Source organism: Nanorana parkeri, unplaced genomic scaffold (genome assembly GCF_000935625.1).
Source record: "Nanorana parkeri isolate BGI_ZX_2015 unplaced genomic scaffold, ASM93562v1 scaffold116, whole genome shotgun sequence".
NCBI lineage: Eukaryota > Metazoa > Chordata > Amphibia > Anura > Dicroglossidae > Nanorana > Nanorana parkeri.
The window spans coordinates 2,201,373-2,214,149 of NW_017306384.1; the positions used below are offsets into that span (position 1 = coordinate 2,201,373).

The 12,777-nt window shown below is 39.6% G+C and overlaps 1 protein-coding gene across 1 annotated transcript in view; it reads left to right on the forward strand.

Moving 5' to 3' along the window:
• Positions 1 to 12,777, forward strand: part of PBX3 (PBX homeobox 3) — a 241,022-nt gene that overhangs the window by 220,438 nt on the left and 7,807 nt on the right. Inside the window, exons 5-7 of the mRNA XM_018553303.1 lie at positions 6,660 to 6,825; positions 8,924 to 9,036; positions 10,126 to 10,215. Of these exons, the coding sequence (XP_018408805.1) occupies positions 6,660 to 6,825; positions 8,924 to 9,036; positions 10,126 to 10,215 (369 nt within the window). The remainder of the gene's footprint in view (positions 1 to 6,659; positions 6,826 to 8,923; positions 9,037 to 10,125; positions 10,216 to 12,777) is intronic.

Below are 12,777 nucleotides of genomic sequence, written 5' to 3' on the forward strand. Positions count from 1 at the left end.
ATAGTATTATCTGCATAACAAAAGGTTTCACCTGTAAAGATTTTAAGGTGGATTCTACTGAATGACATTTGTTTTTCTCAGATGATTATAGTTGGTAGGAAGTGAGTGTAAAGGTGAAGTTATGTGGCACTTCATTTTGATGGGGCATCATAATGTTTTTATCAAGTTCCCATTAAATGTATCATAATTGTCTGTTTTGTCTGTAGCATCACTCTATGTCAGGGGTGCCCATTAGGTCGATCACGATCTACCAGTCGATCGCAAAGTGAACACTAGTAGATCACGATCAGCTCACTGGCATGAGCTCCCTCCCGCAGTGCTAGTGCAGCTGAATGTGTCAGACGCTGCAGATGGGAAGGGGTGGGACACCTCTCCCCGTGTGCACATTTGCACACACGAGCACCACAGGAGGACAGGACACCGCACCTGAGAGGAGACCCGGGAAGCTGCTGCAGTGCAGGTAAGTAAAGACAGCCAGAAGAGATAATAGACAGCAGAGAGAGAGAAGAGAGACAGCAGAGAGAGAGAGAGAGAAGAGAGACAGGAGAGGAGAAGAGACAGGAGAGAAGGAGAAGAGACAGCAGAGAGAGAGAAGAGACAGCAGAGAGAGAAGATACCGCAGAGAGAGAGACAGGAGGGAGAGAAGAGACAGCCAAAGTCTGTGTTCGGCCTCTGGAACGCAAGCCGGACGGCTCCCTGGGTTCAGGGACGGGAGGAGGCGTGGCGGTGCATTGAAGTTAATGGCACCACAGCCACGCCCCCCACCCGCAGTGTTATCGCCCGCACCTGAAACGCAGGCACATTAGTGCCTGCATTCTGGTCCAGTGCGATTTGCAAAAATAGTGCTTGCAGAAGTTTTGCAGATCGCACTGGACTGGAATGCTGGCACTAATGTGCCTGCGTTCCAGGTGTGGGGGCGACCGCACTGCGGGCGGGGGGCGTGGCTGTGGTGCCATTGACTTCAATGCACCGCCACACCCCCTCCCGACCCTAAATGCAGAGAGCCGGCTGGCTTGCGTTCCAGAGGCAGAACACTCTGGAACGCAGACTTTGTGGTGTGAAACAGCCCAGAGAGAGACAGCAGAGAGAGGCAGTAGTCCCAGTAACCATTTTATTGTGCTTGTTTTCTAAATAAAGGTGTTTTTTCACTGGTAGACCTCATTGAGCTCGTCATTTGAAAAGTAGATCTCCAGGCGATAAATTGTGGACACCCCTGTTCTATGTCATGTTTCTTGAGCAGATTAGTAGAGGCCTATCAGTCGCTGAAAAAAAGAACAAAGTTGTTTCTAACACAAGCTTTGTTCTTATAATTTCTTTGCCATTTTAATACAGTGGGAACATATTACACAGCTGTTTACAGAGTGCTACAGTCCCTGCCTCAGATAAACTCATAACATCCTTACCACAGTCATACACACTAGGGCTAATGAGGTCAGTAGTAGGTTTGTTGATTGTGCGAAGAAATCCAAGCACATCAGGTAAACTGTAAGTTGCAATATGAGGCAGCATAGTGTTTTTAGCATAAGAGAAAGGTACAGTTGTCACACCTGACCCTTGCAGCTAGCTCTAGCTGTTCTGTAAATCCTCGGCTAAGTGCCTTGTATGCTGTGCCAGTGTAAAGTCTCATGCCTGCAGGGGCTTTTATGAAAACAGGTGCATGGCAGTTGTCTCATTAAAATCTCCAGTGGAAGAAATAAAGTGGATTTCTCCAACATAAAACACATTGCACCACTGCAGAGAGATGAAGCATTTACCTAATAATTTATGGACTTTTTTTTTTCTTGCCATGTGAACGCTGTAATTAGCTTGATAAATAAGCAAAACAAAACCTCTCTTAAACGAGTCTGCAATTAGAACCAATTCATTAATTGACTTTAGATGGAGGCTGGAGAAGATACTTATTCTTTTTTCGTGCATAGATATTTTTTGTTGGAAGCGTGCAAGCAAGGGACAAGGACAGCTTGCCTGCAGCATTGTTTTGCGAAGCACCCTGGGATGTTGGCTTTAAGTAAGGAGATCTTGTGTTACCATTTACCTCAGTGAATTCAAAAGATCTTGGGGTTTAGGAATTTTATTTTCTTCTCACAATATGTAGTTTATGATCACTACAGTAAATTGTTTCTTTCTAGTGCATGCTCAGGGTATTTTGTGCCCTCACGAGCAGAAGGCGGAATTTTTTTTCCCCTTAGAGACTACAAACTTCTTTACTTAAAAGTGTATCTAAAAAATTAATTAACGCACAGCTGACCAGTTCTTAGATGTGATGGTTGCATTAGTTTTCTTTTTCTTTGAATTTGTTTTTTACCTTGGTGATCCTGCTAATAACACACTTCCTGTCCTGGGGTGGCTACGCTCACTCTGCTGTATCTGTGGAGGAACAGCGTTGTCGCCTTAGGCTGCTCTCTTGATATGGACTACAAAACATCTTTCTCTCTTCCTTCTCAGTACATGGCGAATGGGATAAATTGTAGTTTGTAGAAGATAGCTTGAAAGGAAGATAGCACTGTTTGTGATTTAGGTTCAGCTCACAGGAAGTTACAAGGACATGGGATGTCTGGACAAATTCATAGGTACATGCAGAAATTATGCAAAATTAAAAGCTAATGCAGACAGCCATTTTAGGACTGGTAAGCTGAAATATATTACATTTTAATTCCTAGGTTTAGATATCCTTAAACACAATGTAGCAGTCCACTGCTTGATAATAGAGAGATAACAGAGTGACATATTTTCATGACAGAGCAGTGTTTTAGTCAACAGTGCTTTGTGGCTTCACAGCACTTAAAGTGGACCTTCACCCCTTTCACAACAAATCACATCAGCATTTAGCCATGCATGCTGATATGAAATCATCTTACACTCATTAGTTAAATACGCTTCCTGGTTCTCTTAAGCATTAGTGGTGTGGCCCATGCCTAAGAGATGCATCCTGGGAAGGTTACAACACAGAGCATTGCTGGGATATCTCATCTGTAAACTGCAAAATCACACAAGATCTCAGGGAAATGCATTTTCCTCCCCTGATATGATGTGCATGGTCACATGTTATAGTCACATGTGCCAGAGTTCGAAAATGGCCACTGTGAGAAGAATGGGGAGTAAAAAAGATAAATGAGGTATGCAAAGAATAAAAAGCCGGCAATGATATACAAGTATCTGTTTGTATATTGCTATTACTAAACATTTTTCAATATGTCTTTGTTGTCATTTTTAAGAAAAAGGGTAAAGTTCCTCTTTAAGCTGTATTAGTGCTGTACTGCAACAACACAGTTGAGTACTGTCCGTGATACTTTATTTGCACTAACAGTTACATTTTCAGGACACACTTTTGGGGTGTTCACTTCTTTTCGGTCAAAGCAGTACTGATACACAAAACTTTAGCTTAACCTTAACACTTGATATTTTGTTAAAGCTTTGTGCAGCTAAAACGCTGTTCTGTCGTCAAAATCTGTCTCTCTTTGCTTTTATTATTTAACTTTAAAATTTTCATAGGGGCCGAACGGCAGTGAGTGAATAGCCGAATGCCGCCGAGCAGCTCTGTGGTACCGAGCAGAGTATAGGGAACATTTTAAACGCTTTAAGTTTAAAATGCATCAGTTTAGTGCTAACAGTGATTGACAGTGCTAGAATTATTGCTCTCACTCTGACGTTCGCAGTAATATGTGCAGCGCAATTGTCGTTTTTGCACGTAGGCGCACCGATGCATGTTTGCGTGTGTATGTGCGTGCACGTGGGGGGCTGGGGACTTAAAAAACATTTTTTGCATTTTTTTTCTTTTTCTTTTATGTTACTTAAATTTTTATAACTTCTAAACACTTTTTTTTTACACTAACCCTATTGCTATTACATAGGGGGCTAACAAGCACCCCTATGTAATAGCAGATAGGGTGTGACAGATCCTTTTTATGGAGACATCAGGGGTCTTTCAGGGGTGTACCTGCACCAAGGCTGGGTTTACACTGCTGAGGTGTGCTACAATACAAATCTTAATGTGTAGTATTTTGAACATCACCATGCGTTGCAGTGAGGCTGACCGTTTTCTTTTTGAATGGGCTGCCAATGTCCCGCAACAGACATTTTATTTCTTAAACAACCCACACCCAACGCACAGATATAAACAATCTCTGGTGCTCTGAGACAACACACTGCAGTCCATTTGGTTGTTATCCTATAAAGAAAAACACTTGAGTTCTATGTAATCTACTGCAGACAGATTCCAAAACACTGGATTTGGATGAGTCTGTTTCCAGAGACCTTTGTTTTGTTTTTGATGCATCACCAATCATATTTAAACCTACAAGGCAGATTTTGAATCTAATTGGTTGCTGAGTTTTTGATCCATTTTGGCTGTCTACAGGCAGAGTAATCAGAGTCCATTTAGGCGTACTTTTTCATTTCTGGATAAAACACTGCATCCCTGAGTGGGTAGACTGTACGCTACTGTGTATATACAAGCTTAATTTCCAATTTTGCACCTATTAATAAGTTAGTTAGTGACATCCACCCCTGAGATTTAGTGAGCACATAACTAAAACAAAGCTGAAATGGAGTGCTGGAATTGGTGTTTTTACACTCCTGTTGGTAAGTGCCTGGTTTTAATTTGCATATTAGTGAAATGTGGCCTTAGATTTGGCGTGTCCAAAATATAGAGTTGATTGCAGGCGGATATGAGTTCTGTGTTTGCAACCAATAGTTACAGCTAAAAGAAATGTATTTGATTCCTGTTAGATCTGCAGTTAAAAGGAGCGTCAGGAAAGAACTGCAGACACTTATATAAATTCAAAGATTAAAAAAGCAACACATTGTTCTACATATTAACAAATTTAGTCCATTTGTTTTCAGAACTGCCTTATCTGTTACATAAATTAACCATACATTCCACATGCGCATTTTAACTCATGAGAGCTCTTGGTGTTTGCAGTATAATATAAACTATGTTATTCATGCAAGCACTGATTTGAAATGAAAGTGTTTTTCTGTGCCACTCCTAACCAGTCGCTGATTCTAACTGGTTCTTTTCATGCAGGTTAAACATAACGTATGATCAGTTCTCTTTTCACTGCTTCCAATTAAACCTTGCTCGTTAGTTTAACCTCAAGGTAATGCCATCAAACAATGCATGTCAGGGAAACACTGCCCACACTAGCAGTCGTTAATTTTAATTGCCTTGATATTAAAGATTAAGAAGCACTGGAGAAGCTACGATGGATTCCTATACCACGTCAAGAATATCCTGCACCCTGAGGCCTCCCAAGGCTCTGGCGATATTAAAATGGAAAGGGGGGAGGACGGAAGGAAGCCTTTATTAGACAGGGCTGTTGTTGAGACTACAGAATTGTCCCTCCTCTGCACACACCAGAGATTTGTTCACTCTAAAGCTGTTAATAAAGCAGTAATTTGATTTTTTTTTTACAATAATTATTCGCCAGCCTTCATTAATGTATTATTGCTCTGCAGGTTAATGGTAAGCAAAATATATAAAATGTAACGTCAAGTATCGGCCAGGGATGGCATTGAGAATGAGGTTTGAACTGTGGATCACAACAGATGCAATGGAGAACAATTGTGTAATATATTTGATTTGCCTTTACAAAAAAATATAGTATTTCACTTCTCACCTCTCTGTGAGATACGTACAGGTCTATTCACTAAAGGGTGAAGAGTTTGGAGAAGCCAGGAGAAGTGAACAATCTAGGACAACATAGCTGATCTGGCAAAATTCTCCAATTCAGCTCACTTTCCAGTTCAGCTCTGTTGTCTTAGATTGTTCCCTTCTCCTGCCTTCTCCAAACTCTTCACCCTTTTGTGAATAGACCCTTTAGTCAATCTACTAAAATGTGAATCATCCTGTTTTGTGTGGTCACTGATATGGACTGAATAACATTTTGACTTCTTACAGTTCTTAGATCTCTCTATGTGAGTATGTTGCTGCCTTCATTATGGGGTTCAGCCACTTTGTAATGGCTGCAAAACGTGGAAGGAACTGTCAATCTAAGTATAGAGATCTCAGAGTCAGAGATGAGAAGCTGATGTATGAATTATGGCATCTACCCAAAGCTAAAGTATATTTTAGTTTTAACAAATGTGTCATATCTATCAGACGGGATTGCAGTATCTACTAATAAAATAGTTTTCAAATTTTTAAGACACAAGTTCCTTCAATGCTAAAGCCTAACTGAAACTCAAAGTGCAATATATAGTTATCACATGATTTTTGCATATCTGGTGCCTGCATTTCTCAGCTAATATGTGTGTTAAAACTGACCTATCATAAAAAAAATTCTCACTGCTCCCTTGTTCACCTTCTTCCAAAAAACACATAAATGATAGCGGAATCCCCAAAATGCTATCCCTGGCTAGAAACTTTGGGAACCCACTGTGGCTGGTCACCTGACCAGATGCACAGACAACTGTGAAGTCTAATACATCCCTTCAGCAGAGATTATATAACCAGAGGCAATAGAGCCTTGGCCAACATCTTCAGCGTTTATCTCGTATCAATTACATTTTATTTGTCTGTGTTTATTGCATATTTATTATTCATATTCTGTAGGAGTTTTTACTATAAGAAAACAATGGCAATCAATTATGACATTTTATTTTGCAATTAAATTAAAATCATGGCAATTTTAAAACATTCTTAATTTTTTTTCTTTAAGGTATCCAACTGGTTCGGGAACAAGCGAATCAGGTACAAAAAAAACATTGGAAAGTTTCAGGAAGAAGCAAACCTCTACGCGGCTAAAACAGCTGTGAATGCAGCTCATGCAGTTGCGGCTGCTGTGCAGAATAACCAGACCAGCTCTCCTACAACACCAAATTCAGGTAAGTGTGTAAACTGCCTTCCAGTACAAGACACAAAACCAAACACTGTTGAGCTTGATTGTACATTCTTATAAATAATCATGGGGCTAGTGGGGCAATATATCATAGTCCATAGAGATTTGTATTTCTTTATAAGTGAAGTGACCCCTACGTTACAGTGTTTACTTGTTAGAATCTCAAGGGTAACAGTTTCCAAGCTGACTAGTTAGAAGCATTAGTAGTGGTACACAGGCCTTTGTGTGGGCAATTTTTATGTGCAGTGGCCAACATTTCAAAATGGCTGGCTTTACTTTGCTTTGTACTACCAACATATTGGATTGCAGCATGTTTTAAATGGAAGGACTTGTTCTTTAATGCTTATGTGACAGCAACATAATAGCAGTGTGATTATGTACCTTTCCTAAATTAAAATGACTATGCAGCTAAGAACATAGACTACAGGTTAATGCACACAATAACCTTTTCATATGTCCATCCTATTTCAGTCACTTCTGTGTTATGCAGCTTGAAAGGTTTTTTGCGTTCACAGAAAATTTGACCCATAGAATCCTTTTTGGAGTACACTTGTCATTGTGCATTCATAATTGTTTGAAGTCTGTGGTAAATTAACTACTTCTATGCCTTCATGTACATTGCCACACGTGCTGCCCTTGGAATTAAAGTAACTTACCTCAACTTCTATCAGTCAGATGAACCAAGTGAACATGAGAAACAAAAGTGTTTAAAGTAGATCTTGTACCCAAATGTAAGACCTGCTTATTATATACTGCCCCCCAACCCACCCATGGCCAACCACTGCAATTCATTTAAAAAAGAAAACTGTGGAGGGGAAAAATATCTTATACCCAGCTTCTGCTAACTGAACCTAGATAAGGGTGACACCCTGGTCCTTCCTGCGAGATCTTGGGAAAGCTGAGGATTCCAATTCTTACATCAGGATGCTACTGCACTGTACCAGGGCCTCTTCTTATGTGATTTGAGATACTCAGTGTTACCAGCATCTCACTGAAAGGATCATGGCATCATCCTTTCCATTGTGGAAGTCGGATATAATGTAAGTATGTTTATTTAACTTTTCTTCACAGGTTTGTATTTTTAAGTGGATTGCAGTGTTTTGGCATGGTAGAGGCAGAATTTAATAGGTAGCGGTAGCGAGGAGTGACCCGTTCAGGTGTTAAAACAGACCCATTGTTTCACCTTGCTTTTTTAATTCAGCTGATTTGAACTTCCAGAGGAGTAAAGGTTCTCAAGCAGCTGTTTCTCATAACTCCATGCTGGGTATTGTGCACCTGCTCACTTTATGTGCTTTCAGTAGGTCTGAGTAGAGGTCATTGCCCACAGATGCACAAGAATGTGTGTGAACCTTCCCAATTCACATGTAGGGCTTGCTGAAACCCTTCCACTTATAAAAAAGGAGTTTCAGTGATGAAAAGCTATGCTGGCCATACATGTACCAGTCAGATCATTTGATGAAATTATTGTTTTGATATTCTGATCAGATTTTGCAGTTGTTGAATATTTTCACTACAATTTCAGTTTTCGACTGAACGTGATTTTAAATGTGTATGGAGCAGTCAATTTAATTTTTACAACTATCACTTTAAAGTTTTACATTTTTAAAAGATTTTTGACAATGAATGTGATCTGATTGATCCAGGAAAATTTAACATTGCATGTACTTTACAGTATTGATTGTTGCAGACTTCAACTTAATTATAACAATCAGTTTAAATGGTCGATTTCTTGAAAAATTGATATATATATGGCTAGCATTAGTGATTTATCTATCTTTCATCTGCCCATCTGTTTGTCATTAATATTGACTTTTTATTTCCTTTTCTTTTCTACAACAGCCTCATAATAAAGGGTCTAATGACAAGCTGTGCCCTGATTGTCATTAGACCCTAATTGTGCAAAATTTTGTTACCTTCCTTCTTAACACTCTTCCCATTCTTTGTGAGCTTCGGTAGGGTTATAATAAATGCTGCCTAGAATATGCAGCATTTAACAGTAAAAAATCCCCTATTTATTTCTTCATACTTTTTTTTTTCAAGCATCCTTTTCTTTTATTCAGCTCCTTCGCTCTTTCCTTTCCTAGGTTCTTCTGGTTCTTTTAATCTCCCAAATTCAGGCGACATGTACATGAATATGCAGAGTCTGAATGGGGATTCTTACCAAGGGGCCCAAGTTGGAGCCAATGTGCAATCACAGGTAGGAGAGACGCCCCTGAGTCATTCCTCAGTGCACCTCCCACAGCTACCCCAAAGTACACACACAGACCAGCGGTGTGCACACGATTGGCAGCATGTAGGCCCTTGCCATTTGTAACTCTTGTGAATGCCTTCGGCTCTGACTTGAGTGCTCAGGGGAAAGGGTTTTTGGGATGAAGAGTCCTCAGGCAACCAGAACCTCCTTTTTGCGAATTTCCCCAGACTTAAAACCATACCTCCCGAAACAGATATTTTACGCGTAGCTCTTATGTTCTTGGAGAACAGAAGAACTTGACAGGGTCCATCTTGCAAATATCACTCTTTTCCTATGCCTTATCAATTGCTAGATGCATTCTCTAGAAGAGTATATCTAACATGCATCTCTTAGAGAAGATATCATTTTGGTGGGTCACAGGGTATTGCGCTCTTTGACGCTTTTTCATTATAAAGCAGATGTCAACTAACTTGAAATGACTAAAGCATGCTAGATCCACAAAACGTTACATCAATTATGTAGTGAGAAGGCCTACATAAACACTCAATTTAATTGAAATTGTGTTAGTTATGCCTTCCTTTTACACAGTTGTAAGTACATTTTCTTGCTGTAATAGATCAAAATCTGATTACTGGCCTGAAAGGTTAAAACAGACCTACATCTTCCTATCTTTTACAGCAGAGGACTGCGTAATTTTAACCTCTGCTGTTGTCATTGTACTGCACATGTAACCAGCTATGACACCAGCTATTTGAGGGCTTGAAGGATTGGTTGAAAGCTGATATTAGCACACTGGCAACTGGCAACTGGCATGCCTTGAAAGTACCGGTTTTGGTTAACAGTTAAATCAGTGGTTTTTATGCATTAATACCTTAGTGAAGTTAGTGACAGAGAACTTCATTAGCCCATTCTTTAGGAACATGATTCAAAGCCCCCTTCCCACCATCCCCTCTGAAACAACTGGAGTTTTAAATGTAAGGGTCCAAGGGATGTTTTTGTAACTAAGTCTGTCTTTGGATTAAATAGCTTTGTAACTATGTGTGAATTAAAATTCACGTAAACAAGTTAAATGTATTATATTTGATGCTCTTACAGGTGGATACCCTTCGTCATGTTATCAATCAGACGGGCGGATACAGTGATGCTTTGGGAGGGAATCCACTGTACAGTCCACACCACCTAAATGTGAGTAGACTTAGTTTATCCCAATTATACAAAAAAAAACATACTTTACAGATAGAGGGGAAGAATGTATCAAACTAGAGCAGCTAGAATGTGGAGCGGTTGCCCAGGTCAACCAATCAGCTTCTCTCTTCAGTTTGTTCAGTTAATATTTGAAAATGAAAGGTGGATGCTGATTGGTTTCCATGCACAGCTGCTCCAGATTTTGCCTGCTCCAGTTTTGATACATTCCCCTCACAGTGTTTAACCAATACCTTGCATTTTGCTTTTATGATTCAGCAAGAGTCTTTCAAGCATGGAAAATGAAATGCTTCCCTTTATCTCCAGGCTCATCAGCAGCTTTATCTCTTTTGTTGCCGGGCCCTGCCTCCCACCTCACGTGGCCAGGCCATTTTTTTTACTGTTCATCATTTTCTGAATTTTTGCTGTTTTCACATGTTTTCAATTACAGCTTTGAACGTTAGTAAGATACGCCAACCCCCAAACCATATATTTTTGAAAACACAGGACTTGTAGAATTTAAAAGGTGGTTTAATTGATTTTGCATATCTCTTGATAGTTGTGCAAATGTTTATCAAAGCTATATTTTCAATAAAAATACACGGAAATTATTATTAGCGCAGACAAACACAGCAAAACTTCCAAAATTCTTACAAAATTTAAAAGATAAAACTGTATGAAGTTAATAAATAATTTCATATTGTGTCTTTTATGTGAAACGGTGAAAATCACAAGGAATGCAACACTGTAAATAATCAACCTAAGCAAAAAAAACTTGAGCTTGGCTTAAAAACGTTTACCTTTAAATAGCACCCCATATTCATACTAATAAATTGGGGGGGAGGGGGTTGTGTGTTAGTAGATGTAGTTACTAAATCAGGGAACAAAAGTGTAAAAAAGTGCAACTTTTGCACTTTTAACACTGGATGCGTATAAATAGATTTTCGTTTGTAAACAAATCCATTCATAATACTGAACTGTGAAGTAAATGCAGTGGTAGATCCCACCTGCTGACAGTCACATGAATGATTTTGTTTACCTTCAAAACACACTCACACTTTATGAATAGGTCTATGAGTAGACAGAGCTCTTCATACCAGTAATCCCTGGAGGATGTGCTGGGAAAGAGGTGGTCAGATCAGAGCAGGCTGTGGGGAATGGTGCCTAGATCAGAGCAATCTAGGAAGAGGTGGTCTCGATCGGAGCAGTTGTCAGGTGAAAAATGGCTAGAGTAAGGGTACTGGGGTATTTCTTGATGGCTGCAAGCAAGCGGATTGCTGAAGCATTCAATAATTTTGAGCCAGAGCAGACAGCTGAAGAAGCTGGGGCCAGTGATCAGCACTGCAGGACAGGCACTGTAATGTTGAGGAGCAGAGAATGGGACACTGGAGGGAGAAACTGGAGGAGACACTAGACAGAAAACTGACAGATGACTTGTGGATGTGATCAGCAGCCATTCCAGCCACCTAATCACATTCGCAAAGCAGTGCAGGGGTACTGTGAAGTGTACAAACTGTTTGAATGTGCTTGCCAGTTTGTTAGCTGGTGATCATATCCGTTCAGTAAAAAAGTGTAAGATAGAATTTGAGTGAAGCACACTGAAGCAAACATGAGCTTACAGGATTTAAAAATGCAGTGGATATAAGGTTTACTTCACATTGATTGATTAATTTGTTTCTTGACCTGTTTAATACCTTCTACATATAACATATCAAATGTGACCAAGTTGCTTGATCCTACTGTTTAGCTCTGCACTGGCTCAGCAAGTACTGTTTTTTATAGTATGGATATTGGAGAAATAGAAGGGATCCCTGTGGTGTTTCCCAGTGTGCTTACACTTAAGTGGCAGCTGTGGAAACCAGAGGTAAAGGAAGACCTCTGCCTCACCTTTTCATTTGCTTCATAATAGGAACAGCTCTGCTAAATATAATAGATAAAATAGTGTTGCAAAATCAATACTAAAAGAAAGGATATGAAACATTCCTGTCTAGGTAGGAACTTCATTACATTACCATCTACCGATGTTGTATAACCCGTTCACTGGAGTTGTTGCTTAGCAGGCCCTGGAGTCCATGCCCAATTTACATACAGTAGCTTGTAAAGAAATGGGATAAAGCCAGGTTTGCAACCCAGAATGAGCACCATGAAGTATCACTGCTAGCATGAAAAATCCTGTGTCTTTTATGTTTTTTCTGTAAAATCAGATTCTAATTATAACAAGGCGTGAGCAACATTTATTAAAAGGCATACAGATTTGAAAGTAGAGCACAGAAAAATAAACTGAAAGGCTAGAATAGTCAGGGTTAGTCTGATAACATTTCTTTATATTTGTTTTCTTCACATGCATATTACTGTTATTTATTTATCCAGTAACAACATATTTTTGCAACATTTTATTATTTGTGGTTAGCTGAATACAGACAGAGGATAGAAGAGAACATGTTTCAGCTCTGTAGTCACATTTTCAGCTTGAATACAAATCTATAACCTGTATAACTAATCAAAAGGTGAAGGAATATATGGCTGTTAAGACTATGTAGAACATATAACTTGGGGACTTCAAGT